The sequence below is a fragment of the Apus apus genome, chromosome 17, assembly GCF_020740795.1.
Source record: "Apus apus isolate bApuApu2 chromosome 17, bApuApu2.pri.cur, whole genome shotgun sequence".
In the NCBI taxonomy this organism is placed as follows: domain Eukaryota; kingdom Metazoa; phylum Chordata; class Aves; order Apodiformes; family Apodidae; genus Apus; species Apus apus.
Window position 1 is genome coordinate 12,427,943 of NC_067298.1, and position 26,584 is coordinate 12,454,526.

At 60.2% G+C, this 26,584-nt stretch overlaps 5 protein-coding genes across 8 annotated transcripts; 1 reads left to right on the forward strand and 4 right to left on the reverse strand.

The window, feature by feature from the left end:
* Positions 1-227: 227 nt before the first annotated feature.
* ARHGDIA (Rho GDP dissociation inhibitor alpha) lies at positions 228-5,818 on the reverse strand. Of its 2 annotated transcripts, none has more exons than XM_051635014.1 (6): positions 5,745-5,818; positions 2,966-3,175; positions 2,560-2,643; positions 2,075-2,151; positions 1,886-1,949; positions 228-1,749 (listed from the first exon to the last, which is right to left on the reverse strand). In XM_051635014.1, the coding sequence occupies exons 2-6, from the start codon at positions 3,153-3,155 to the stop codon at positions 1,550-1,552; spliced, it is 615 nt and encodes a 204-aa protein (XP_051490974.1). In that variant the 5' UTR covers positions 3,156-3,175; positions 5,745-5,818; the 3' UTR covers positions 228-1,549. The 2 variants fall into 2 exon arrangements, with proteins under 2 accessions (XP_051490974.1, XP_051490973.1); XM_051635013.1 differs by lacking the exon at positions 5,745-5,818 and adding an exon at positions 5,340-5,439.
* A 153-nt stretch (positions 5,819-5,971) lies between these two features.
* ALYREF (Aly/REF export factor) lies at positions 5,972-9,800 on the reverse strand. The gene is made up of 6 exons (XM_051635076.1): positions 9,489-9,800; positions 9,128-9,259; positions 7,280-7,427; positions 7,135-7,198; positions 6,848-7,028; positions 5,972-6,227 (listed from the first exon to the last, which is right to left on the reverse strand). Exons 1-6 carry the CDS (start codon positions 9,717-9,719, stop codon positions 6,213-6,215), a joined length of 771 nt encoding a protein of 256 aa, XP_051491036.1. The 5' UTR covers positions 9,720-9,800; the 3' UTR covers positions 5,972-6,212.
* A 16-nt stretch (positions 9,801-9,816) lies between these two features.
* Positions 9,817-10,303, forward strand: ANAPC11 (anaphase promoting complex subunit 11). Its single transcript, XM_051635077.1, has 2 exons — positions 9,817-9,944; positions 10,013-10,303. The coding sequence occupies exons 1-2, from the start codon at positions 9,836-9,838 to the stop codon at positions 10,156-10,158; spliced, it is 255 nt and encodes an 84-aa protein (XP_051491037.1). The 5' UTR covers positions 9,817-9,835; the 3' UTR covers positions 10,159-10,303.
* A 524-nt stretch (positions 10,304-10,827) lies between these two features.
* On the reverse strand, positions 10,828-20,852 carry PCYT2 (phosphate cytidylyltransferase 2, ethanolamine). Of its 3 annotated transcripts, none has more exons than XM_051634650.1 (13): positions 20,736-20,852; positions 20,233-20,321; positions 19,348-19,509; positions 17,645-17,711; positions 17,030-17,114; positions 15,988-16,032; positions 14,680-14,818; positions 13,966-14,048; positions 13,719-13,796; positions 13,077-13,142; positions 12,804-12,869; positions 12,298-12,386; positions 10,828-11,693 (listed from the first exon to the last, which is right to left on the reverse strand). In XM_051634650.1, exons 1-13 carry the CDS (start codon positions 20,807-20,809, stop codon positions 11,603-11,605), a joined length of 1,134 nt encoding a protein of 377 aa, XP_051490610.1. In that variant the 5' UTR covers positions 20,810-20,852; the 3' UTR covers positions 10,828-11,602. The 3 variants fall into 3 exon arrangements, with proteins under 3 accessions (XP_051490610.1, XP_051490611.1, XP_051490612.1); XM_051634651.1 differs by having other exon boundaries at positions 12,298-12,447; XM_051634652.1 differs by lacking the exon at positions 15,988-16,032.
* A 31-nt stretch (positions 20,853-20,883) lies between these two features.
* SIRT7 (sirtuin 7) lies at positions 20,884-24,686 on the reverse strand. The gene is made up of 10 exons (XM_051634649.1): positions 24,549-24,686; positions 24,336-24,473; positions 23,716-23,820; positions 22,756-22,826; positions 22,574-22,646; positions 22,362-22,460; positions 21,674-21,910; positions 21,350-21,430; positions 21,173-21,279; positions 20,884-21,102 (listed from the first exon to the last, which is right to left on the reverse strand). Exons 1-10 carry the CDS (start codon positions 24,648-24,650, stop codon positions 20,895-20,897), a joined length of 1,221 nt encoding a protein of 406 aa, XP_051490609.1. The 5' UTR covers positions 24,651-24,686; the 3' UTR covers positions 20,884-20,894.
* Positions 24,687-26,584: the final 1,898 nt, after the last annotated feature.

Consider the following 26,584-nt stretch of genomic DNA (forward strand, 5'->3'; position numbering starts at 1 on the left):
CTGGAGCCCACCCACTCCTCAGCTGTCAAGAGACCCCTCCAGAAGCCCCCGTTTGCTCCCCCACCCAGAGCCAGCAGCACAGGGCAGACCCTGCACCTCCTGCCTCTGCTGCCACGGCCCCAGGATCCTGGTGCTGTCACACCCCAGGTGCTCACACAAATCCCCCATGGAACAGTTGTTCTGCCACTTCCCACCAACGACCCAGAACAGACCCAGGGCAGCAGACGGTCAGTTCAAAGATTTTATTTAACTGTCATAAAAGAAGAAGCAGACGATGATTCCAAACCTGTTAACCCGGGTCTCGGATTTACAGACAATACGCACCAAATCAATTTAACAAAAATCTCTCTAGGGGCAGGGCAGGGGAGAGTTAGAGGCAGAGACGCAGCTACGAGAAAGCCACATGTACTTGGTCCCGGTTCTAGAACGACCTCAGGGCAGGAGGATTCAAACAGGAGGAGCTGGAGGTGCCAGCCCAGCCCTGGGCTCGCAGGCTCCGTGTGGCCAGGCGCAGGCGGGTGCTGCGGGCCGGGGCGCACGGGGGGCGAGTGTCAAGGCAATAAATACTGACAGGCCAGGCACAGGTTGTCAAGGCAGAACAGATACATAAGGCATTAACCGCTCTGAGCACTTGTCCAACACAAGCTCTTTGTTGATCGCCTCAGGAGAGCAGCTGCAGAACACGAGTCCATCCTCCGCCCGGAGCAGGCGGGAGGGCAGGTGCTGTCCCAGGATTTCAGTGCTTTGCAGCCCCCGTGGCTGCAGTGGAGTGAGGTGACGGTGACACGGTGACCCCGCAGCCCCGCCCAGAGCTCTCTGGACACCGGGGGTGGCAGGTGTCACCTGGGATGTCACACCACCCTCCCCTCTGGAGATGTCCCATCTCGAGTGAAGAACGGACCAGCAGCAAAGCGGGAAGTTGTGAATCTTTCCTAATAACCCATGAGGGGCGTGACCAAAGGGGTGCCATGCCAACAAAGGGGGGTGGGTGGCATTTAAAAAGTGTAACGAGGGCAGGGCCCTCTCCCCAGAGGATAAGCATTACACATTAAGGCATCATGGTTACAGGGAACATCCACAAATGAAGCTGCCAGCGTTCCCAGAACACTGATGTAGGGGCTGGACATGATTTTAGCCAACAAAGGGGTTGAGGAGCTGCCTGGCACCAAGGTCCTTCAGCCGCTGGAGGCAGCAGCGACCCTGAGCTGTGCACAGGGAGACAAGCACAGGACCCTGCGCAGAAGCCCCCCCAGCACCTCCCCAGCGAAGGGGAGGAGCCCAAGGGCCTGGCAGGGAGCAGGAGCTCCCCCCTCTGCACGGGCAGCATGGCTGGGACGGGCAGCTGGAGACCAGGCGCAGGCAGCACAGGGGGTAGGGGAACATGGGAGATGCTCTGGGGAGGGGGCACGTTACACACTGAGATCTGGTCAAATTATAACGAGGGGGTGACAGGTAAGAGGGTTCCAATGTCAGCACTTTGGTACAGGGGGGGATTCCTACGGTAGCCACTGTCTGATTCACGCTCTCTGGGGTTTGGCCTCAGGAAGGGCTAGTCTTTCCAATCCTTCTTGATGGTCAGGTTCCACTCCCAGGACAGGTGGTCAGTCTTGTCATCATCTGTGAACTTGGATTTGACGTTGTAGCTGCCCCGGGCCAACATGCCCTTGGGGGCCTCCTCCATGGGGGTCAGAAACTCATACTCCTCTGCCCGGGGGCCGTAACTCCCCACCATGTACTCGGTCTTGTCAACTAGAAGGAGAAGAGGAGATGTGTGGAGTGACCCCTCCTCCCGTGGGAGCGTGGTGGTGCTGGAGCTCTGCCGAACGCTGCGGCTGCTCCAGCACCACGATGCTCCAGTGGGATCTCACACTAAGGCAGCACTTACTTTTAACCCCTTTCCGGAACGTGTGCTGGATGTACTTCAGCCCCGACACGATCTCCCTGTTGACCTGCAGAGACATCAAAGACTGTAGGAGGCATCACCAGGACACCCACCCCACCTCAGCAAGGGACAATTCCCTCCCTCATGGCAACTCGTGTTCCCCCTCCTCTGTTTTTGGATCTAAATTCTTACCCTGAAGGAGACTTTTATCCGGTATTCCACACCTTCCTTCAGCACAAACGCTTGCTTCTTGTAGCTCTCCAGGTCACCTGCAAAGAAGGGAGAGGGCTGCTCAGTCCCTCTGGGCTGTGCCCAGGACAGTGTGTGGCAGCAGGGTGACCCTGTGTTTGTGTGACAGGCACAGTGCAGTCCCTTCAGGACTGTTCCTTTGCAGCCGTTTGCTCCGGGGCTGCCCCAGCTGCAGGACATTGCCCCCCCAGCCCAGCAGCTCCCTCCGCAGTGGGGCCAGCCCGGGATGGGGGGCAGGACGGCCTTTCAGTGTGATGGGGACATAACCACTGGGCTCTGAGCACAGAACCCACCAGGGCCATGCACTGTGCTCTGTTGAGGGTGCTAAGGGGGGGCACCCCCCCAGCAGAGCTCCTGTGGGGGCTCTGCCAGGCTCCACAGCAGCAGCTCTGCCCCAGGAGCACGGCAGGAATTCTCTCCCAGCTCACCTGTCAGGTCCAGCTCCAGAGGGCCAGGGGCGGTGGCACAGACCAGGGTCAGTTTGGTCACCACCACGTTTGGAGCATTGGGATCTAGAAAAGAAGCGAGAAGGCTGTTAAACCCCATCCCCAATACCAACCCACATGACTCCTTTTCCTCCCAGGGCACTTCCTGAAAGAGCCAGAAACCCCATGGGAACAGCATCCACCTCGGGGAGGGTCTGTCTTGCCACAGTGTCAGGCCCACCCACCACTCCCCAAGAGCTCCCCAGAAGGCCGAGTGCCACCCCCACTCCCTCTGCCCAGGGCTGGAGCCCAGTGTGGGGCAGCACTGACACACCCCAGGCAGAAGCAGGGACAGGGCTGGGGGTGGCTGACAGGCTGTGCCTGGAGGAGGCACAGCCCTGGGGCTCACCTGCAGTGACAGTGACAGCGCCCAGCAGAGCCTCCTTGTACTTGCGCAGGCTCTCGTCATCCTTGTCCAGCTCCTGGATCTCCTGGATGCTCTTCTGGGCCGGCGGTTTGTAGTTGACTGAGTGCTCATCCTCCTCATTCTCAGCTGCAATCTGGGCCAGCTGCTCAGCCGTGGGCTCCTGCTCTGCCATCCTCTCACACAACAGTGACTCTGGGGTGGGGAGAAGTGTGGCTGCACCCCTGGCTGTGCCAGCACAGCCCTTCCCCGCGGCGCAGCCTGGCAGCACCCACCTGGCCTCCCCAGGATGGCTCTGCCATGACTCCAGGCTCCCTCCCACCTGGGGCTGGAAAAATCCAGCCTCAAGGGCTGGAGCAGGTCACTACCCCAAGGCACAGAGAATGTGCTCTGTCACATGGGAGCAGCTGGGTGAAGCTTCTACTCCTAACAGACTTGGGCCCAGAGCACAGCCAGACTGGCCCTGCTCTCCACAACACAGCTCCAGCTGGGAACAAGTCTGGGCCCCAGCGCTGGGACAAGTGCCAGGAGCCTGGGCCACAATCTGGAGAACACAGTAACCCAATTGGATCCACCTGCTCCGTGCCTCTGAGGGCTGGAATGAGACACTGGGCACAGCGGATCTTGGGCTGGGTTCCTTCCACAGATCTGTCATGGCCAGAGGAACGGGAGAAGGAGCAGGACCTCGTCCACAGCTTGGCTGCCCCAGGTATGCCCAGCCCAGGGCTGGGGAATGGAGATCCCAACACCACCTTCCAAGCCTCAGCAAATCCATGGAGCAGCAGCCAGAGGTTCCCTTCAGCCTTCTCAGCAGCTCAGGGTCAGCAAACCAGAGCTCCTCCATCCCACTGCCAGGCAAGGAGGACCCAAGGGACCAGGAAACTCGCAACTGTGCCGGGCACCGCGCCCCCCGGGGCCCCCAGCCCCAAAGCCAATCACGGGAGTTGGCTCCTCAGCCGGGGGATGAAGTCCAGGGGAAGAGCCCCGGGTGCTTCCCAGGAGCAGCTTCCCACCAGGAACCGGCACTCGCCGCCTTCAGCCTGCCCTGCCAGCCGGCGCAGCGGGATCCTCTCTGGGATCCTCCCGGCGCTTTGGGCGAGGGAGGAGGGAGCTGCAGGGGGGCAGGACCCCCCATCCCACCGGACAGAGCAGCCAGGGGCTGGCTGTGGGGAACAGCCGGGATCGGGATCCCGTGGCGCTGGCGACAAGGGAGCTCCTCAGGCTCCTCGGATGAGTCAGTGGCCCCGCAGCCCAGGCCCGGCAGCCGCCAATCCCAGCGGTCACACCCTTCCTTCCCCTTCCTCCCCCGCGGCGCAGGGGAAAGCTCCTGCAGCCACACGGCGAGTCCGGCTGGAATTCGATCCCGTTAATAACCGTTTCTGCAGGGCCATTTCCCAGGCAGCACAGTTCCCTGATCCACAATCACTGCGAGGACGTGGACCCAGAACTGCCTAAACTGGCTCCGGCTGCGCCACAGATCCAAGGGCTGCTCAGGGGTTAGACCAGAGAGGAACCGGGTTCAGACGGTTCCCAGGGGCACATCCTGGCAAAGGAGGAACCCGTGACTCCCTGGCCCTTCCTGGGGCTGATGCCTCTGACGCCACTGAGAACCTGGGGACATCCAGGGAACGCTGCTGCACTGGCCGCTCTGTGGAGCACCCAGGGAACCCCCGTCCTGCCTGATCCCAGCACCGGGACACAGCTCCGGGACACAGGACTCTGGGAACGCTCTGCTGCCTTCCAGGGATGCAGCAGTTCAGAGATGTGGTATTTTACTTAATTTTATTTATTTTATGGGTTTTGCTCCTGGCATGCCCCAGGCTGCAGCTCCTCGACACAGAACTCCCCCAGCCAACCCGCGGGCAGTTCCACACCGGAGCCAGCGCCCGAGCTCCCGCAGCTCCCCCGGGGCACAGACCAGCCGGTGGGCGAGCGGCTGCAGCCGCCGTCCTTGCCGGCACCAACCCCAGCACCAGCGTGACCCGTCCGTGGGACACAACGAATCCACCCTCGCTCAGCAGGGCCTGGCCCAGGACCAGCCCGGGCAGCGCTCGGACAACCCGCAGCTCAGCCACCCCGCGCGGCCGGACCTCCCGCACTCTCAGGAAAAGGAAGCTCCGAGTTTCGGAGTCGTTGCAAAGCGCCCGCCGAGCCAGGGCAGCGCCCGGCGACCTGCCGGGGCAGAACCGACACCTCGGCAGCCAAACCGACCCGCACCGCGCTGCCCCGCGCCGTTCACGCACTCCCGGCCCGCAACGCTGAGGGCATGAAGCGGGCTCTGCCACTGCTCGTGCCCAGCACGGCAGGAAACCGGCCCCGCGGACGCCGCTGCCCAGTTCCTCATTCCATAACGACAAACCGTTCATGGAGAATCCTTCTGAGACACGGGAGCTCCAACCCCGCGGAGTCCCGGGGCCGAGGTGGACTCGACGCTCCCACGGGGAGCGCTCGGGGCAGCTCCGGGGGGGGCAGCTCCGGGGGGGGGCAGCTCCGGGGGGGGGCAGCCCGGACCCTCCGTGCGCGTCCCCCCGGCTCGGGCGCCCCGCCCCGCCCCGCACAGCGGCGCTCCCCGGCCCCAGAAGGTCGCGCAAGGGCACCTGCGGCCCCGCGCCCGGCCCGTCCCGCCGCCCGGAGCCCGCGGGGCGCGGCCCGCCCGGCCTCGGCCCCCAGCCCCCCCCCCCCCCCGGGACCCCCCCGGGACCCTCCCCGCCGCCCCCGCCCCCTTCCCGCCCCCCCCCGGCGCCCCGGCCGGGCCCCGCCCTACCGGCCCCGCCGCTCTCCGTGACAACGCCGCCGGGATCCGCCCAGCCGCCCGCGCGCCCCCGCACTTCCGGGACACGCCCGTCACTTCCCGTTATACCAGGCTAAGCCCCGCCCACCTCACCGCTCACTTCCGGCCGCGGCCCGGCGCGCTGATTGGCCGGCGGGGCTGGCGCGCGAAGGCAGCAGGGACCAGAGGCGGGGCCGGCGCGCGGGGCGGAGGCCGCAGGCTCGAGACACGGGTCTAGTTTATTACGGCAAAGGTGAAAAAGCCACCTCGGCCCAACAGGCAACCGGTAAAATGTATCCCAAAAATAACTCGGTACAAAACGGGTCTGCGTCAGGATTAAAAAAAACCTTTACAGGGTTAAAACCTATCCCAGAACGAAAAACCAAATCCCCCCCGCGGCTGCTGCCGCCCCCGGAGCCGGGAGCCGGGTCGGAGTCCTCGGGCGCCAGCGCTGAGCGCCGCTTAGCTGGTGTCCATCTGCGGGGAGAGGAGAGACGGCGTCACCCCGCGCCCCCGGCAGCCCCGCCCGGCTGCGGGCAGGGGCACCCTCCACACACGGCGCCGCTGGAGCTGCTCCCAAACACCAGACATTCCCACACCACCTTCTTGGATTCTGCTCGTCTCACTTCTTCCATCCTCCCACCTTCGCCTTCTCCCCTTCCTACAGCACCGTCACCCCAGTTCTCTTTCAAGATTTTAACCTGGCTCTGGCACAGACACCTGAGCAGTTCCAGAGGCAGCAGACGACACGCCTGGCTCTGTGTGTCTGTGTCGCTGACCTGCCCCTCCCAGGGGTTCTTTATTTTCACTTCCCCTTCTCCAGCCCCTCCTCTTGGTGGCCTGTTACACAGCTCCTGTTGCAGCTGTGGAGGAGCTGACCCTGTGCCCACATCAGGAGCTGGGGCTGCTCCTTGGCCCTCAGTAGCAGCAGCTGGGAACACGAGCTGGAGTTAATGTCACCCCCAGGTCCCGGCGCTGCCTGGCTCCAGAGAGAGGCAGCTGTAGCCCAATGACCTGGAAAATGCTCCCCCTTTCCTGCCAGTGATTCCCAGAGGGAGACGCCACATGGAAGCTGTGGAAGCACCTGCAGCACCTACCCTGGCGTTATAAGCATCCAGCTGTGCATCTAGTTCCTCTGCAGAGAGCTGCTGTTTGGAAGTTCTCCCGGCTCCTCTGCCTCTCCCTCTGCTCCCACCACGAGTTCCTCGCCTGTTGCCGCCTCCACCACCAAATCCTCCTGAACCGCCGCGGTTTCTGGTCATCCCACCTCTGTTTACACTGGGATTGTTAAAAGAGCAACTGGGTTAGTGTGTCCTGGCTACCCCAGCCAGCATGGGGAAGCAGAGGAACTGCTCCAGGCCCCCGCACGTCCCGCGGTGCTCACCTCTGCACCGGTCTCCTCTGTGTGTCGATCTGTGACGTGACCAGCTGGATGTTCATGGGGCGCCCTGGGGGAGAGCAGCCCGTCAGCTGAGGGGGGCACCAGCAAGGGGCGGGGGGCAGCCGGGCACAGAGGCCTGCAGACTCACCGTCCAGGGGCACCCCGTTGTACTGCTTCATGGCCTTCAGCGCGTCCGCCTTCCGCTCAAAGTGCACGTCGGCTGTGCCCAGGCTGCGGCCGGACCTGTCGTAGTGCACGGCCGCCTTCTTCAGGGTCCCAAACTCTGCAAAGAGCTCCTGGGAACGAGAGGGATGGGAAGCCCAGCCCGTCAGCACCGCAGGCCCCGCGGAGCCCCAGCCCTGCTCCTGGCACACACAGGCACTTTCCAAACCATCACCAACAGCTCGGAGAAAGAACCGAGAAGGGGGAGCACAGCCTGTCAGAAGGATCCCAGGGGGTTCCCACAAACAGGGTTCCACATTCCCCACACTCAGAGCCCGTGGACTCACTCAAGGGCCTTTCCTTCAGGCTGAATCTGCAGGGTGACAATTTAAAGACAACCCAGATCCTGGTCCAGGCCACAGAGAAGAACAACCTGCGTGAGCACAGGGACTTGGAGATGATTGCAGCTTCACTGTGCTGGGCTTTATTTTCCCCTCTTCATTCTTTATGAGACCAAATGCAATTTAAACTACAGTCTGTTGGGACAAACCCCAAAACTGGGATTCAGGTACCCCTCTGTTGCACGTCACTCACTGTCACTGAGGAGAGAAACAAAGAGGCAGCAAATGAGCCACCCATTTTTTTCATCTAGGTTCCACACTGAGGACATCCCCAGGGACACCTCCTCATCCCCTCTGCCCCATCCTGCACCGGAGCTGCTGGGTGCCCACAGGACCCACAGCCTTCTTGTGACCCACTGCCCAGCACCAGGGGACCCAGGATGTGCTCCCCTCACCCAGCATGGGCAGCTGCCACCTGCTCCTCCCATGCTCTTCCCGGGGGAAGGTGACACAATCCTGGGAGCAGCAGCACAGGCCAGGGGAGGGCAGCCCCTGCCCTCCAGACCACAGGCCCCACCTGATCAACTGCACAGCCCCTCTGAGGGCAGCGCAGGCTCCAGGACCCTTCCAGCCCCTCAGGCTACAAGGAGCAGGACACAAGGCGGGAAGCACAGCCCTGGGGCAGCGCAGAGTGGGGTGAGCAGACAAGCAGGTCCAACCACACAGCATCTTGCTGCTGGAGGTGCCAGGGACAGCAATTCAAAAAGCATCTGTAAGTTGTCCCCTGAGGGAAGCAGCAGGCACAGCAGCACCAGGACACAGGACAGGGTTTGCAGCGACGGAGCCGCGGAGCCTCCCGGGGGGCGAGCGCGTCCTGCTGCACAGCCCGGGGCCCACCAGGGCCCGGGGAGCCCCACGGCCCAACCCCAGCCAGGGACGGGTCACATCACGCACCCAGCTGGGGCAATCCGGCCAGTTCTTACCCAAAATGTGGCTGAAACAAGGACACGGGCCCCCGTGAAGACCAGGCTGGCAGGGGCAGCACAGCAGGCACGCGAGGCGCTGCCGCTCACCAGTACCTCCCAGTGACACCCGCGGATGTGCCCCTGGGAGCCCCGGCAGAGCCCATCCCGAGGGTCACGGGCTCCAACGATCACACCCACCCTGGGAGCTCGCTTTGTTTGCGCCGAGCTCCCCGCGGGGCTCCCTCCGGCGCCGTTTCCCTGCGCTGCCCCCGGCGGAGCCGCTCGGCAGCTGGTCCGAACCGCAGCCCCGGGATCGCCAGAGCCGCGGCGGGGCAGACACGGCGGCACGACCCACCTCCCCACGGCAAAGCCAGTTCTCTCGGGATCGGCCGTCCCGGGCACCGATGGCAGCGGGACCCGGGGCTCCCCCGGGCGCCCGGCGCTCCCGATCCCAACACGATGAATGAAACCCCCCCTCCGAACGCTGCCCGCGCGCCCCGGAGACCCTCCCCGGCCCGCAGCCCCCACCTGGATGTCCGCATCCGAGACGCCGAAGTCCAGGTTGGAGACGAGGAGCTTCCCGCCGGTCTCCACGCCAGCGCCCGCCCCAAAGCCGCTGTCGAACAGGTCGTGTTGCCACTTCTCGGGGAGCTGCTTCGGCTGCAACGAGACGGAGCCTCGGTGACCGGCGCCGGGGCACGCGGGCCCCAGCCGGCCGCGCCGCCCGCTGCTGGCGGCGGACAAAGGGAAAGGGCCGCGGGGCCGGACCCGCCTCCCGCCCCCCGCGCGGTGCCGCCGCCCCCGCCTCGTCCCTCCCCGCCGCTCCCAAAGCCCGGCCCGGAACCCCGCGGCGCCGCCGACCCCCGCCCGCCCCCGCCGCGCTCCGTACCCGGCTGTAGGGCGCGGGCCGGTTCCTGCCGCCGCCCCGGGCCATCACCGGCCGGTTCCGCACGGGGCCGCCGCCAGCCCGCCCGACTCCCACGCCGCCCCGGCCGGGCCCGCCCCCGCGGGTGGCGCCGCCCCGGCCCCGGCCTCCCCGCCCGCCGCCTCGGCTGGCCCCGCGCTGGCTCCGGTTGAGCTTAATGATATCGTCCAGGGACATGTCCATCTTATCGGCCATGATGGCGGCTCCGCTCCCGGGCCTGCACTTCCGGCCGCGCTGAGCCCGCGGCGGAAGCAGAAGAGGCGGGGGCAGCGGCGGGGGCGGGGCGGCGGGGCGGGACTTCCGGCGCGGCCATGCGGGTGCGGGTGCGGAGCTGGCACGGCGTGGCCGCCTGGCTCTGGGTGGCCAACGACGAGAACTGCGGGATCTGCCGGATGGCCTTCAACGGCTGCTGCCCCGACTGTGAGTGCGCGCGGCCGCCGGCGGGCTCCGCGCGCCGCGCCGCGCCTGACGCGCTGTCCGTGCCGCAGGCAAAGTGCCCGGGGACGACTGCCCGCTGGTGTGGGGGCAGTGCTCGCACTGCTTCCACATGCACTGCATCCTCAAGTGGCTGAACTCGCAGCAGGTCCAGCAGCACTGCCCCATGTGTCGCCAGGAGTGGAAGTTCAAGGAGTAACGGGGCCCGCCGGTTCAGCGGCGGGAAGCGGGACGCGGTTCCCCGGGGGCTGGGGCCGCTTCCCGCATCCCGCTGCCGGCGGCCGCGCCCTCTGCCTGCCGGGCACCGGTGGCTCCGCGATGGCAATAAACGTGTCGGGGTTGGCTCCGCCGCCTCCGTCCTTACCGGGAGGGAAGCTGCGGGAGGGAGGGGCCGCGCGGAGCGGGGGTGCTGCGGGCAGCGGGGGGGAAGGGGCCGACGGCTCCTCACGGTGCCTCGGGCGCGAGGAGCAGCGCTGCGGGGCGGGGCGGGGCGGGGCGGGGGGGCGGCCGGGGCTGCGGCACAGACAGAACGGCCGGTCCACGCGCGGGCAGATCCCTGACCGGGCTGTCCCTGCTGAGACCCTCCCTTTTCCATGAGAGTCCGAAAAGCTGAAATCCCAGAAGCAAAGCAGAGATCCCCTTCACTGGCTGTAGTTCAATTTCCTAGTGAATTCAGTAAAAAAACCTCCAGTGAGGACAAATGGCTTCACAGCAGAGAAGCCCCGGCCCCTGCCCAGGACAAACCCAGAGCCCCAGAGCTCCAGCTCATCCTCACTCCCAGGAAAAGCTGCCACAGGAGAGGCCCCAGCCAGGGGTCTGGCCCAGTTCTGCTACCTGGGCTCCAGCCCCCAGGAGACCAACACAAACAAAACTCTTGAACGTTTTATTAATGATCAGCAACAAAGGTTTACAACAGAGCAGACAACAGAACCGGAGCGGAAGGACCGTTCAGAGGGGCAGGAGGGGCTGGGCCCGCCCCCGGGGCAGGAGGGCGGTGTGACCCCCGAGCCCTGACAGCTGACAGGGCCCCTCCCTCAGGTCACTCCTCAGGCACAAGGTGGACGCTGGCAGCAGCACGAGAAGGGGCCGAGCCCCCCGAGGTGCCCCCAGCTTGTGCGGGAAAACCCCTCACCCCGCCGGGGAGCCCGCGGAGCCGGGGGTCCCGTGCCCACCAGCCCGCTGCCCCTCACCGCGGCACCGGGTGATCCGCTGGCACCGGGCGCAGCGGAGAGAGGCCCCGCCCGGCCGGTCCCCGCCCGTGGAGCGGCGGGGCCTGGGAACCAGCCCCGGGAGCCTCGGGAAGGGCGGGGCGGCTGCTCCGCTGCCTCCTGCTAAAAGCCAGAGATGGCAGAAGGTAAAAGCACATCAACATGTTAAAACATTAGTTATAATTAAAACTGTTTTTTTGTCAAAACTCCTCCTGGGAAAGGGGCCGGGGGCTGATTAGTGGAGGAAAAACTAGGCAGCAGGCTCCCGCCTCGTTATGTCTGCTTAATTAGTGCAGGAGGAGCGAGGGCAGAAGCGGGTAGGGCAGAGCCCGCCGGCAGCGCCGCCCCCGCCCCGGGGGTCCCTCTCAAGAGCCGCCCGCTGACCGGGACCGGGAGGCTGCGGCGCCGCGACCCGGGCAGCAGCTCCGGGCTGGCCTAGGGCTGCTCCTCGCCCAATCTCTTCATGGCCTCCAGCACAGCCAACTCTTTTGCTTCCTTCTTCTGGTTCCTGGCTTCAAACTCCAGCCTGCACCAAACACAAAATGCCATGGGATTCCCATCCATCTGTGTCCCAGCAGACTAAAAGCAGCACTGCCTCCTCCTGTGCTGCTTTGTTCTGAGGGCACTTCAGAAACCTCTCCATAACCCCCAGGCTCCTCTTGGACAGCCAGTACCCTGAGCTTCCCACACTGGCCAAGCAATACTTTCTTCTCCCCCTGCAGAAGACTCTGCTGTTCCATTAGTGCCATAAAACCAACATCAAATTTACCACTGATCTGAGCCACGACCACTGAAGGTGAAGGGCTCAGGCCTGAAAGAGCAATCTCTAAAAGAAGCCACATATGCTAATCCCCAAAAATACAGAAAGGAATTTTTATCATTAATAGAGGAGGAAAAGCAATGAAATGTAGAGCTGTGGAGCACAGGCTGACACAGTAGAACTCAGCTGCTTGTCTTCCTGTCCAGCACAGCCAGGTTTAAGCAGCCAGCCCAAGCTGCAGAGACAAAGACCCAGGTCACTGCCTCTGCATTCAGATAACCCCTTCTCTTCCTGTTTGACTCCATTAATTAGCCCCCAGACAAGGCAGACAGAACAGCATGTGACAGACTGGGAGATGAAGGAAGCCAACCTGTTCTTGATAATCCTTTGCACAATCAGGTCTGTGGTGAGGTTGCTGCCACTGTCCACCAGCTGGAAGATGTTGCGTCTCTTGGGTTCCTGTGAGCAAACCCACCAGAGCCTGCTGTGAAAGCCAGGCAGGACCTGGGAGTGTGCAGCTCTGTGGGGAGAGCCGAGTAGGAGCCATGGAAGGTGCTGGCACCACAAAAAACTGTCCACTCAAGCAGAGTGAATAACTGGAAAACAAAGCTGCACCTAGACAGGAGCTGACACAGAGCAGAGATGACAGGATTCCTCATTCTGCCACGAAGGCATCAGAAAGAGGCAAAACAAAACAGTGACTAAAATAATGGGGCTGTTGTGAATTATTTACAGGCTCTGCTCTGAGTAGCTGCCCTCGGGGGTAAAACCAGCATCACCTGGAAGGACTTGTTTGGTTCTTCTGCAGTAGGAACGTTCAGCTCAGGAACACAAACAAAGCCACCTTGTGTATACAAGCAGCAGGGAGCAGCTCACCTTGTAGGGATCAGAACCGTCCTTGTCTGGCACCACCTCTGTCATCCCATGACACACAAGTGTTACCTGGAGAAGGACACAAAGGCACTGACACAACCCAAAAGATGACAGGGACTTTCTCTGTCCCTGCACTCGCTGCAGCACAGCACAGTGGCTGCACATCCAAAGCCCCTGCAACCCTGCTGAGCACCCCTGTTTCCCCACACCTTTTTGGCTCCCTCAGCATATCACACCCCAACACCTTCACATCCATCTGCAGGCACAGATTCTCACCCTGAAGTGATCCAGCAGGTCAGCAGTGACAGCGTAGGGTGCCCCAATCACCACCTCCGAGACGTACTGGAAAAGGGAACAGGTGGAGTCCAGGGGTGAATAAAAACCCAGAGCAGAAAACAGCCTGCTTCCTAAACAGACCTGAGCAGGTCACCTGGTAGGAAAGCCAGGATCTCAAATGAGGGAACAGGAAAGAGGGCTTAGCAGCCACTGCTTGTCACTCAACATCTTTTTGTTCCACTAAAGAATACACTTTCTGGTAGCAGGTACATAGCAAATCCAGAAGTAAATTGCTTGGGGCATGTTTCTGGGCCTCCCCACATTTCTTTCCCAATAATTTTCTCCCCTGTTGCAGGGAACAGAGTCTTCTAGAAGAACACAGCTGCAGAGCAGTGCTCTGCAAGGCATCCTGCCTTTCTGCTGGTGGAGCAGGTGGAGGGTTCAGCAGCTCAGGAAGCCAGGACACCAGAGCAGCCTGGAACCTCCTCCCAAGAGCAGCCCAGCACCATGAAGTCTTTGGCCTTGTCTCTGCCTTTCAGAGACACCAAGGAGCTCATGCCAGATTGCTGGCTGCAGGTGAACCCCAGCCAGCTCCAGGAAACTTCCGGGACAGGCAGAGGCACCAACTTGACCCACACTTACCCTGCAGGCCAAGACACTGAGTGTTCTCTCATGGATGTTCATGATGGGATAGTTCTTCCCTTTGTAGCGATTTACTTCCTAAGGCAAAGCACCAGGCACAGTTAGAAGAGACACCAAGCAACCCCCTTTCCCTGCTCACTTCCTCCCAACATGGAAGTCCTGGATCAGCCAGTCCATCCCCAGACCACAGCCTACTCCTCCAGAGAGGACAGGGGACAAGCTGCTGTGGACGACCCCACACACAGACCTGATCAAAGTGCAGCCCAGCGATGATGTAGGGTTTCTTTGCCAGCTGGTGAACCTTCTCCAGGAAATCCACATGTCCAACGTCTGTAGACCTGTTTAAGGAACTGAAGCTCACATGGAAAAGAGGGAAAGCAAGACAAAAACAGATACCCTGAAAAACCAAAAGTGGGAGACAGGAATTCCAAGGATTTTATTTTTGCAGTACTTGTTGTCTGTGCCCTAAGCACAGCTGCCTCCTTCCTCATGCTCCACAGGTTCTGGGCAAAAGCCAGACATCTTTGCAGCTCCACCCCACATGCACTCAACTTTCCCTCTGCCCAGAATCTCCTGGTTTGGGTGTTCTGGCACAAAGCCTCACAGACTGTCCCAGGGATGCAGTGTCTGCTGCAGATGCCCTGTGCAGTCCCTTGGTCTGTGACAGCCCATCCTCCAGAGAGACCAGAGTGTGACCACTAGAGTGTGGAGAGTATCCAGCTGCTTCCCTGAAACCCTCCAGTGGCCACAAATCTCTCTAGAGAGGAGCTGTAGCTCCTTTCTCAGTGTCCTGTGGCTAAGAACCCGCCAGTGCAAACTCCTGCCTCCTCCCCTCACATAGACATCAAAGGGGAAAAAAAAAAAAAAAAAGAAGAAAAAAAAAAAAAAAGAGGCAGCAAATATCCTGGTCTGGTGCCTCAAAACATGAAAACATCCAACAAAAAGACCGAGTCAAGGATACGGAATAGGTCAAAGGCTCCAGCCACGTAGATGATAGTGTCTCCTGGCTGTGGTTCCTTCCCTGATGCAAACTGGATGATCTTCTGAGATGTCTGTAGGAACTGTGAGACACCAGTCCAGGGACTGTGACCTTTTGGCCCCTGGGAAAACACACCACACACCTTTCCTTTCCAGGCTGCAGGAGGGGGTTTGGAGAACACACAGAATGCAGCTGCAAACAATCTGCTGCAAGTCCAACGAGCATCCCAGCCCTTAGAAGCCTGGACCTCCTATGTTCCTGGTACCAAATACTCATGCAATCTCACTAAGCCCTTTTCAGTCTGTCAAACAGTCTAAAAATCATCCCCTCGACAGCCAGCTAGGAAGGAGCTGAGAGGAAAGCTGAGGAAGAAGGAAGGTGTCAGGGCAGTCTGGGATTTCCAGGAGAGGGAGGCTTCCCCGGGGACGCCGCGCGCCGCCGCACGCGTCCTGCCCGCGCGCCACCGGGGACACCGAATCCCGGAGCTTTGTCGCCGTCTCGTGGCGGCTTTGGGAATTGCCGCCGAGTCGCCCTCCCGCAGCTGCTCCGCGAGGCTCCAGCACGAGCCCCGCAGCGGGCGCGGGGCACGCAGGGTGCCCAGACACCCCCTGCTCCAGCACCAGGAAACAGCCGTGCTGGAGCAACAGGCCCCGCAAAGCCTGCTCAAAAAACCCAGCGGGGTGGGGAACAAAGAGAATGATTCAGCCTGGGTAGCAAACCCCGTGAGTAAAAAAGACTCAGGCTGTAGGTCCATATCGTGCTTAACCAGGGACAAGCCAACAGCCAGGGAAAAAGGGGGCGGATAGCTCGATGGAGGCAGCCCGAGAGCTGAGCTGGACACGGCAGCACAGAACCCTAGCACTGTGCTCTGCTCCTGGAAGACCAGGGATGTGAGTCCTGCAGCACAGCTTGCTGGCTACATGCCTGCTACAGAAACACTTCCCAGACCTAATGCAACACCTTTAAGACCACAAGCACTAAAAGAAGCATCCACAGGGGCTGTCCCTAGGCTGGAACTGTAGGCACTTGAGTCCCGATGGAAGCAGGATTAAGAATTCACAAGCAAGCCAGGAAAACAGCAAAGGCTGGGTGGCTGCAGCAGCACTGCTGGCTTGCTGGCCCTTTGCGCCAGCCCTGCCTCTTCACTGCCTGCAGGAGCAGCAGACATTGACTGAGGGTACTACTAAATGTCAGGGGAAAAACAAGCCTGCAACATAGGCCAGAAAGCACATTTGGAATCCTTCTCAGACAGGACAACAACCAGACGTCCACAACCAGAACTCACATTACCTTCCCAAAGTTGTCAGTGTGCTTCCGATAGTCTAGGTCCTCATCCTGAAGGGAGATAAAGAGTCAAAAAGTTTAAGCACTCATAGCTCATCCAACCAAGAACACGTGTGTGTGGCAGAGGTGCTGGGAAGTCCAGGCTCAGACCGCACACCACTGATCCCTGGCACTGAATGCTGACAAACCAGTTAATATCTAAACCAGCATGAGTCAGAGGAAACGTGTCCTTATCTGATCCCAGCCTGGCACCACACAGTGATGGCAGCTCTTGCCCAACCTGCACCTGAGAACACCTACGTGCTCCCTCAGGCACACCAGACCTAGCAGGACAGTGTCCCTCCTCCTTCCAGACACCCCTCTAGAGGGTTCTGATCTCTGCAGGCAGCAGCCCTGTGCCAGATCCTTCCGTGTTACAGCAAAGCCAATCCATCAGCTCAGCACACAACAGGATCTCCCTTTACCCCTCAGTTTTGTCTTGTCCCTGCTGTTATCCAGACGATGCCACTCACTGGATTGCTTGTTTGCCAAGTGAATTCAACTCATTAACCAACATGAAACCACTTCCTTTACCTTCCTTTGGTTAGGTTAGTCATCTACCAGGTAGTGAGCTAAGAAGACTCAAGAAAGGTCTGGTAAAGCTAGAGACAGTGGAAGGCAGAAGCACACAGCTCAGTGGGAAGGAAAAGGACTTTCCAATCCTTGGTAGCAGTGGGCTGACAGGTCAACATAGATGCTCTCACCCTCTGAAGCCATGGGCCTGTAGCTCCCATAACATTCCTGAAGCCCACACCAGTGACAAGGGATCAAAGCTTTTATTCCCTCCCCACATTTCCAAAGCAGCACAGACTGAGATCACACTGATCTCAGACAGGCTTAAGCAAACATAAGCAGGTTGTTTTGCTGCCACTGCCCATAATCAGCTTGCTGGTTCTCTGTGCACCTAGGAGCCAGATCCAGGAGCTCTACTAACACTTGGGACAGCAAAAGGAAAGAGCTGGCACACACCCTGGACTCCAAACTCCCACCCAAAAGCCCCCTGACTCACTATATTGCTGTGGTGAGCCTTAGTCATGAGCAGCATGCGGCCAACGAGGTCGGTAGTGGACACACCTTGGGTGCGTTTGCATTCCCTGCAGGAAGACAAGCAAAGGATAAAGCAGAAGCCACAGGAGAAGATGCCTCTTGCTCTTTCTGCCATCACAGCAGGAACATCTGTGACACCTGATAAATCCAAACTAAGGCTGTCCTGAGAAAGCTTTCCTTCTACCTGCTCTTGGTATCAAGTACAGCATTCATCTTCTTCATGCCACAGGAACCACTTGGGTGAGGAAAATTCACCATGCACAGACTTCCCAACAGAGCTAACAGAGGCTTCAGAACCAGAACCAGCATCTGCCAGGCCCTGCCAGTCAGGTTCTGCAACACCTCCCAAAGCCAAAACAGCAGGAGCAGCTGAAGCTCGGACACACATCACAACAGTCAGAGTGTGACCTGAAGGTAGCTGCCGTGTTTCGCAGAATCACAGAATGGTTTGGATGGGAAGGGATCTTTAAGATCATGTAGATCCAACCCCCTGCATTGGCAGGGACACCTCCCACTAGACCACGTTGCTCAGAGCCCCATCCAAAACAGGATAAGAAGGCAGGCAGCCCTGGGTTACCTGTATCTCCCAGCTTTCTTCACCTCCTCGTAGGTATCTTTGCCATCTACCGTGAGGGTGATGTCATCTGCAGGGGGAGAACAGCCTCAGAAGTGCCCCAAACCCTCCCAAACAAAAGCTGTTGGAGAACGAAGTAGCAGCTGAGCAGGTCCAGCACACAGGCCAGACCAGAACTCCTGCAATTTGAATCCCTGCACACACACACAGTGATATATCCTGCACCCCATGGAAATGGCAGTGGTTTGCAAGACCACCCTGTCTGTGGAGACAAGCACATCCCTGGATGCTAAACACCATCAGCCACCTGGTCCACCCCAGAAAATGAGAGCTGGTTGTCCTTGCAGTAAATCCAGCAGAAGGCACAAGTGAATTATTGTTTGAATGACAATAAACAGCTGCCATCAGTGTTAAAGAACCTTAACCTCCCTAGGACCAGCTTTAGCCGTTGGTTGATGTTACAACTTTTCCAGTCAGCTTAACAGTCCTCCCACAGCTACGGCACAAACATCAACTCATCCTCCTACAGCTTTCACTCCTGTTCACCTGTAGTGTGATTCCCAACTCACTCTACAAAAACACCTCTCACCTACTTTTAGTGACAGTGTAAAATCTTCACAAGGGAAAACCTGGGCTGAATCTCCCCAGGGTAGAGTGCAGGGCCTGGCTCCCACCCACAGAGCCCAGGAGGCAGTTTCTCCACCCCTCGGGGCACAGGGATGGGAAGAGGGAGGCAGAAAGCAGGTTTGCTGCTGACACTCTCCCAGTTAAGCTCAACTATTTCAAAACTTCTGCATAAACACAGCCTAGCAAGGCTGCAGCGTGCAGGGGCACCGCTCAGGTGCAAGCACTGGAGGATTTGGCTGAGGGGATGAACACAGGGAAACTGGAGCAAAGGCCACGAGCGTGTCCTGCTGCCATAATCCCTCACCAAGCCTAGCAAAGGGTCACACACCCCAAACACGTGCTCAGGGCAAGCAATTAAGTTAACAAGGAATTTTATAATCACCCTGTCCATGTGAAAAAGCATATCTACCTTCTAGAAGATTAATGATTAATTTACATAGAAGGCAATACTTGGCTAGGATCAGATCAGGAGGACACAAGACATGAGTGCAAAGACTACTGCTGATTACACCAACAAAATACCTGCAGGGGGGCAGGGAGGAGGGACTGAGGCTGCAGGAACACAAGGAGCAGTCCCAGGAAGGGACAGAGTGCAGCAGAGCACAGATTCTCCTCAGCGACTGGACACTGAAAAGTGCTCAGAATAAGAACTAGGTCTCTGACCACAAGGCCAGCTAAGCCCTTGAACAGCTTATCAGCTGGATGAAGAAAGAGCTTTTCAGATCTGATCTCATCCCAGAATAAGTAGATATAAACAGGATTGTATTTCTGCACACTTACCTTTTAACAGCATTTTTCACGTTTAAGTTTTGTAAACTACTATTTACCCACCTACCAATTTCTGCTAGAGCTAAGGGCAACTTCAGGACAATCGTGAGATAAGACATTTCACCCAAGTGAAAAGGATGCTTAAGCCCAAGGGATGTGGCCACTCCTGGGGGTGCCAGCACACCAGAGCAGCAGCAGCCAGGTGTCTGCTGATGGCCAGAGCACTCCTGGCTTTGCTGCAGGGAAACCAAGAGCACACAAACCCCAGAGGGCCTGTGTGAAGATGGCTGTCCCCTCAGAATGCCACTCACCACCGTGCACACAGAAGTCACAGTTGTATTTGTCCAAGGTTTCCAGTGTGGTGACATAGGGAGCTCCTGGAGCAATCTCATCCACCCACTTGATGGCTTGCACCATTTTGTACCTCTCCTCCTGTGTAAAGACAGGGGGGCCCTTGTGCTTGGCAATCTCCTCTAGGCAAGAAACAGAAAAAAGAAACAATTAAAAGCACAAACTGCAGCTACGAAACCTCTCACCTCCAGGAGCCTCCCTCATCCCGGGGGCAGGTGAGCTGCACTGCAGGCCTAAACTCTGCTCAGAATGGGTTTGTGGTAGAGAGGGAAGCCCCAGGTAGATCAGAAATTATTTTAATTCAGTTGTGTTTCTTAAATGTGTGACAAGGGCCCTGGAATTCACTCAGAGAACAAAAGGTCTTGGTGCCCCCCGTGGACCCAGATAGCTCCTACTGGGGGGACAACCTGGGCCTCCTGGCAGCCCTCGGGAGGAAATTCCTCTTTTCAACAGTGGCTTCATGCCATGCTCAGATCCTGCTAGACAATGCACACCCATAAACCAACTAAAAATCCATCTTCACATACAAGAACTAGGTCCTAGACCTTCACTTTCAGGTAGGCTTGAAACGAGTTTTCTCTAGACAGTGATTTGTTTTGGAGCATCAGTTCTGCAGTTTGCACCTGCAAACCCAGACTGCTTCTGTTGTTTTTACAGCACAGAATACAGGTCACCCTCAAATGAAGCCTGTCAGCTCTGAGCTACCTCACCCTGACTCCAGGGAAGACACTTGTCTGGTGGAGGCTGCTGCTCCCTGAGGAGATGCAGGAAGAAGCCTGCCTGCTCTCAGGGTATCTCGGCGCCCTCGGGGCGACCCTGGGCGAAGAGCTGTGACAACCTCTTACCATCGGTGTGGACTCCAACGATCAGGTAGTCCCCCATGGCCCGAGCCTGGCGCAGCTGGTTGGAGTGGCCATAGTGCACCATGTCATAGCTAGAAAGACAAGGGCCGGTTCAGCCGCGGGGACACGGGGCTGCGCTGGCGGGGGGGGCAGGAGGTGACCCCCAGACCCTCCCCACGCACAGTCCCGCTGCTGCCGGTCCCCGCAGCGATGGCAGTAGCCAGCCGGTCGGGGAAGATGGCAGCACCCCTCGGTGACCGCTGCCGGGAACCCCGCGGCCAGGCGAGCACCGGCTGCAGCCCCGGCGCTTCGCCGAGGCTCCTGCGACGGGGCCCCAGGGCGCTCCCGGCTCCGGAGCGGGCACGTCCCGCCCGCCCCGAGGAACCCGCTCCCAGGGCCCCGCTCCCCGCCCGGGCCCGGCCCGCCGCGCTGACACAGGACGCGGAGGCAGCAGCGCAGTCAAAGCGGTTTATTTCTCCGCGCCCGCCCGGCCCCGCCGCACTCACCATCCGTCGCACCAGACGCGCACCGGCCGGGGCCCCGCCGCGCCCGCCCCGCCGCCCGCCCCGTTGCGCAGCATGGCCGCGCTGACAGAGCCCGGCGGGGACACCGGCCCCGGCGCCGCCCGCCGCCCCGCCCCGCCGCCATCTCGGGCCGCCCCCGCCTCAGTCCCGCTTCCTGCGCCGCCCGCCCTTGGCGCAGCCGCGGCCCAGCCACCCCCCGGCCCGCCCGCCCCGCGCCTCCCGCGCCGCCTCCGCCTCCTCCCGCGCCGGCTCCTGGGCGCCCGGCGGCGGGGCCACCGGCTTCCGCGAGTGCGTGCCCTCCTCCCCGGGGCGCAGCGGCTCCGCCAGCGCGAAGATGGGGTCCCGTGCCCTGCGGAGACAGGCGGGCGTGGAGCGGCTGCCGGGCGGGCACCGCCGCGCGGCACCCCCGGGCTGCTCACCGGTCGTAGCGCGGGATCTCCAGCCCCAGCTCCGCCATCAGCAGCCGCATCACCTCGTCGCAGCGGCCGTGCAGCTTCAGGGCGGCCAAGTCGTCCTTCGGCGTCCACTGCGGGGAGAGACCCGCGGCTTGGGGGGGGTCCGGGCGGGCGGCCCCGGCCCAGCCCCCCGGCCCTCACCTGCAGGTTCACGATGTAGAGCTTCGGGCGGCGGGGGGGCGGTTTGCTCATGCACCAAAGACGTGGGTATTTTTTCAAAACCTGCCACAAAACGGAGCTTGTCAGGGCAGCCAAAGGCACGTGTAACCGTGAACCGTATCAGCGAGAGGAAAAGGAATGTATTACCAGGAGGGGAAAGAGGGAGGAAGAGAGACTATCACAGATGGTGGGCGAATCCTGACACCAGAGTTTACAGTTGTCTGTTTGGGAGGAGACTGCTCAGCACCAAGGTGTATCACCAAGAGGGAATGCTGCTAACAATCGTCACCGAGTCTCTAAAGTTACCTTTAAGCTGGAACCCAGACAAAGAATCACATCTGCTTTGCTTGCAGCTTCTGTTGCTGCTTCCCAGTTCAGGGGCTGCCTCAATGTCCCCTTCTCCCCAAAGTGGACGATGGTGTCTCTCAGCTGTGCCCCACACTTGTGGCAGGCCCTGCCCGTCAGGTGCCTGTGCAGGGCCGTGCGCTCCGTCACGTCGAACACTCGCACGTACTCCCTGTCGGGGGTGCAGGAGGTGCAGACCTGGCACAGGACAAAAACACACCTTGCACCAGCCAGGAGCTGGCCACTGTGCTGGGAAGAAAAGCACTTTTGGTGGACAATGCACTGAAAGCAGTAAGACAGGTCATCAGGGATCAGATGGTGACTTGGAACAGTCTGGAAAACCTCCAGAACAAGTGGAGGTTCAGGGTGTGTTCCTGTGGCTGTGCAACAGGAGGGTTTCAGAGGAGTGGGGAACAGCAGGCACAGCAGAAGGCTCTGGCAAGTGCAGAGAAAGCTACAGCGTTGCACGGAACACTGTTCTGGTGCTTCTAAGTAGCCCACCCCAAACCTGATGGCTTGAGCATAGGAGCAGAGCAAAGGCCAGGCCCTTGTACTAATTTTCCTTCAGCCAGTGACAGACAAGTAGTTGACATGATCTTATCTCTGTGTGAGGCCACTGGGCAGTGACTCCACCCCCCCAGGGACTCACCTCGATGTACATGTTCCCGTGGAGCTCAGAGATGGCTGCTCGGGGTAACCCGCTCCGCAGGTGCAGCCCGTCACAGTTCTGAGACACCACGTGCTGTACCTTGATGGGACAAACACCAAGCTCAGAAGACCACCCTGCTTTTCCCTGTTGGGTTTTATTTATCATACTTAGAGAGGGGAACACAGGTGAAGCCAGGAAAAAAAATCCCTTACCAGGTTGTGCTTGTGTAGGCAGGCAATGCTCATGTGGGTGAGCGTGGGCTCTGCCTCACTCAGATCAGTAGCCCTGACAGGAAGCAAGGAAAAAAAAAACAACAGGGAAAAAGTTGGAATTGGCACCAATTTCTCTTTCAGTATCAGCTTTCTGTGGCACAGCTCAGAATTCCTCTCCTCACCTGATGCTCCTGCCCTTCTGCAGCAGCGTCCAGATGCCGTTGGGGCCCCTGTAGTCGGGGATGGAGGCTGCCTGGGGAGGGACACGAGACCTGAGGGGGCTTCGTCCTCCTGCCCACACCCCGACCTGCTCACCCAGCACAGCCCCACACACCTCATCCACAGGTGCTTTTTCATTCACTCGAGTTCCCTAATTTCAGTAAAACCTTTTCACATTTTCTCTATCTCTGGCATCTCTTCTTCTACCTTACAGCTCTCATCTTCACCTCCAGGATTTATTTTCTCAGGTTTTACCACCATGGAATCCCTCCAGAACTCTGTGTGACCCCTGGTACTTCCCATTTCCCTACAGCACTCCATTCCTAGACCTTTCCCTGTTTTCACCAGCCTGTGCTTGCTGGCACCTCACACTCAGCACTCCCCAGCAAAACTGCTTGTGCCAGGAGCCCTCGCAGGCCCAGCCCAGAGCCACAGTCTGTGCCAGCAGAGACTGCTGGAAAGGGGAAGTGAAATCAGGTTCTTATCTGAGTTCAGACTGAGGTGACATATGTCACATTGGAAGGGGCAAAACCAAATTTCCCCAGAGGACACTGAAACCAAACATTTCTTAAACTGTCATTTATAAGTTCTGGTAGCCACCAGCTCTGTCCACCAACACAGACAACACTAATTAACTAACTTGTTTTTAGGTTTTACACTAGTAATTCGAGCCACTTGAACATGCAAGACTAGTGATCTTGTTCAAGCAGCAGGTTCCTCACACAGTGGCAGAGGTGAGGCAGCCTCGGGCTCCCCTGGGCAGCAGGCACCATCCCAGGATGGAAACCATCCCACGTCTTGGTGGTGGTCTGCCTGGCAGCAGAGGCCCCCAGGCTCCTCGTCATTTGGAGACCACAAAACCAGTCCAAACACCCCTGGGACACTCCTGAAGGAGCTCCCAAGGCTCCCCCAGAGAGTCCTACCGTGCTGATCCCAGCTCCCGTGTAGATGACGAGGTGCCTGGCGCTGCGGACGGCGGCAGCCAGCACAGTCACCTTCCTCTGCAGCTCCTCTGGCTCGTCGCACACCTGCAAGACACAACTGGGCACCTTCACCTGTGCCTGCCATCCAGCACGCGGCCAAGCCAGGAGGAACAGGGAGCTCCCGGGAGGTGGGAACACAGGCCCAGCCAGAAAAACCACTGCAGACGTTATAAAAAATGGAGTCTCAGCAGCAGGACGCGGCTGCCGCCCATGGCAGATCAGGGGAAAAGCTTCCTGGAGAGCAGCACGTGCAGCTCCATCTTCCCACAAGGGCAGAAAGCTGCGTGCGCTGGAAAAGCACACGGATCCGAGAGTCGCTTCAGCAGGACTCATAAGGAGACGGGCCGGGGACAGACCCGGGAGGCCACAGCCCCCGGGGCCGCAGGCGCTCCCGGTAACGCGGCCCACAGGTTTTGGCCAAGGCCTGCCGCCGCTCCGGAGCTCCGCCCGCCGCAGCCAGCTCGGCGACCCCAGCCCCCGGAGCGCAGGGCTCCTGCCGTGTCCCCCGGGGAGGCCCCGGCCGCTCGGTGCCGCCAGCCCGGCCCAGGCCCGCCGCCCACCTCCTCCTGCCGCCGGCGCAGCCGCTCGCGCCGCTTGCGGCGCCGCTCCAGCTCCCTGACGATGTCCTCGCTCTCGCTCAGCGCCTGGCACTCCTCGGGGCTCCGCTCCGCCGGCGGCTTCCTCCAGATGCGGGACACCTGCCCGGTACACGCGGCTGGTCACGGCGGCCCGCGGCGGCAGGGCGGGGCGAGCCGGGTCGGGACGAGCCGTACCTGTCTCCGCCGGTCCCGCTGCTCCTCCTGCTGCAGGATCTCGGCGCGCGCTGCCGCCTTCCGCTCCGAGCGGCTGAGCCCGAGGCTGCCGCCAGCCGCCATGTCCCCGGAAGCGCCGCGCGGCAGCGCCACTTCCGCCGCTGGCCGGAGCGTCCCAGCGCCGCTCCCGGCGGTGCCGCCGCGCTGCGCAGCGCCCCCCGCGCCCAAGGAAGCGGCAGGCGGCTGTTCCAAAGCGCTTTATTGTCACGTACAAAACGGCGGGGCCGCCGGGCCCTCTGTACAGCAATAAATAACGCCCGCGCCCCGCAATAACTTAGCAATAAATACCGCCGCCCGCCCCGCACGGCCCCCGCGCACCCCCCGGGACCCGCCGCGCCGCGCCGGGCCTCTCCGGCTGCCCCGGAGCGGGGCGGGAGCTGCGCGGGGCGGGGGGTCTGTACACGGTTCACCACACGATACACAAGCCCCGGCGGTGCGCGGGGAGCCCCGCGGGCCGCGGCCCGGCCCCCTCCCCAGCCGGAACGGCTCCAGGAAAAGGAGAAAGAAACACGACACCCTTCACAGCAGGAAACCAGACGACGAGCACCTCGGGAACAAGAACTGCCACACGCTAAACACGAGAGAGAGCCGGCGTGACGGCTCGGCAGGGCACACGAGGCCAGGGGCCGGCACCGGGTCCGGAGCAGGACGGGAGGCTCCCTGGACACCACAGGAACATCACTCGGCGCCCAACACTGCACTGAGAACAAAACCAAAACCAACGCCCCTGCTCCGTCCCGAGCAGCCCCAGCCCCCGGGGCTCAGCTCCCGACCAGCCCCCACACCAGACCCGGGCTGCTCGCCCTGCCACGGTCGGGCCTCCCGGACCCGATCTCAGGCTGAGTCCAGGAGGGACAGGGCTGGGACTGACACCCCAGGACACCTACAGGTCTGTGCTTTGGAACATGTCACCTCTTCCAGGCACCACATCACCAGCTGGATGACAAAGGTTAAAGCCCAGAGCTCTGTGCTGAGTGCTGCTACATGACCCATCCAGTGAACACTTGGAAAGCAGCATGTCGGACACCTCAGCTCAGCTCAAAGACCAGGGCTGGGAGGGAGAAACCTGGAGGAAACATTCTAACCCACTCCTTGTTCAGGAAGTTACCTGGAAAAAGCAACCCCAGCAACTTTTCCACAAACTCCCAATCACTCAGAGCAACAATCTTCCCCTCCAGCAGGAATCCCATCAACTACCCCCAACAACCTCCTCTCCTGCCACATTGCACCCTCCATCAGGTTTAACCTGTTTAACCAGAGGATAGCAGGATCAGTTCAGCCATGTGAGAAACATCACCAAAACCCACCACGTCCAGCCAACCGCGCCTCCCCACAACACTGCAGAGTCACTTGTGCTGTCCTGGTCTGTCCCCTCTGCTCAGGGGAGTTCCAGCAGCCAGGAGAACACACAGACTTCACTCCCACATCCTGCTGCTCTAGAGCAACACAGTCACCAGCTCAGATCTTTGGGAGGGGAGAGGGGATAAAAGTGTTTGTGGAAATGGAGTCAGGCCACAGACAGGTTCTCAACTGTGTCTCAGCACTCTTACAACACCCACAACAGACAGAAGCTGCACCAGGATGGACAGTGACCAAACCACAGCCCAATCCTCAGTAATCTGCAGACCCTTGGGCCCAGTGCTGGCCCCACACTGCCCAGGAGATGAGCAGACCTGCCCTCCTGACGGGTGGGCCACAAGAGCAACATGGTTCTGACCACAGGATCCAATGCCAGGGTTAAATCCTTCCAGTCTCCTCATAAACTTGGACAATTCTCCATTGTGTTACTTCTCTATCAGCTCTACCAGAGGAAGGAGAGCACAGCATTGTCCCCACTCAGGTAATGGAGCCCCTGGTGCCACAGCCACCAAGCTATACATCCCTGCCGCCCAGAGCTGCAGCACCTTTGCCTGCCTGCCAGACTTCTGGAGAAACCAGAGAGATTCCAACTCAGTTTCTCAGTTGAGCTTAGAGACAACGACAGCACCACAACAGGA

Bases quoted from the DNA above. Each gene is read 5' to 3' on its own strand.
- ARHGDIA (XM_051635013.1), bottom strand. The intron at 2,644-2,965 runs GTGAGCCCCAGG...CTTCTTTTCTAG, and splicing joins CGCTGTCACTGTCACTGCAG to ATCCCAATGCTCCAAACGTG. The intron at 2,152-2,559 runs GTGAGCTGGGAG...CCTTCTTTGCAG, and splicing joins TCTGGAGCTGGACCTGACAG to GTGACCTGGAGAGCTACAAG.
- ALYREF (XM_051635076.1), bottom strand. From the start codon at position 9,719: ATGGCCGATAAGATGGACATGTCCCTGGACGATATCATTAAGCTCAAC. The intron at 7,428-9,127 runs GTGGGGGCTGCG...TCTCGTTCCCAG, and splicing joins TCTCGGATGCGGACATCCAG to GAGCTCTTTGCAGAGTTTGG. The intron at 7,029-7,134 runs GTGAGCACCGCG...TAACAATCCCAG, and splicing joins CAGAGGAGACCGGTGCAGAG to TGTAAACAGAGGTGGGATGA.
- ANAPC11 (XM_051635077.1), top strand. From the start codon at position 9,836: ATGCGGGTGCGGGTGCGGAGCTGGCACGGCGTGGCCGCCTGGCTCTGG. The intron at 9,945-10,012 runs GTGAGTGCGCGC...TCCGTGCCGCAG, and splicing joins CAACGGCTGCTGCCCCGACT to GCAAAGTGCCCGGGGACGAC.
- PCYT2 (XM_051634650.1), bottom strand. From the start codon at position 20,809: ATGCTGCGCAACGGGGCGGGCGGCGGGGCGGGCGCGGCGGGGCCCCGG. The intron at 17,115-17,644 runs GTAACCCAGGGC...GTCTTCCTGCAG, and splicing joins AAGAAAGCTGGGAGATACAG to GGAATGCAAACGCACCCAAG. The intron at 13,143-13,718 runs GTAAGTGTGGGT...TCCCTTTTCCAG, and splicing joins TCAGTGTCTTGGCCTGCAGG to TACGTCTCGGAGGTGGTGAT.
- SIRT7 (XM_051634649.1), bottom strand. From the start codon at position 24,650: ATGGCGGCTGGCGGCAGCCTCGGGCTCAGCCGCTCGGAGCGGAAGGCG. The intron at 24,474-24,548 runs GTACGGCTCGTC...TGTACCGGGCAG, and splicing joins AGCGGGACCGGCGGAGACAG to GTGTCCCGCATCTGGAGGAA. The intron at 21,911-22,361 runs GTGAGTCCCTGG...GTCCTGTGCCAG, and splicing joins ACGGGAACATGTACATCGAG to GTCTGCACCTCCTGCACCCC.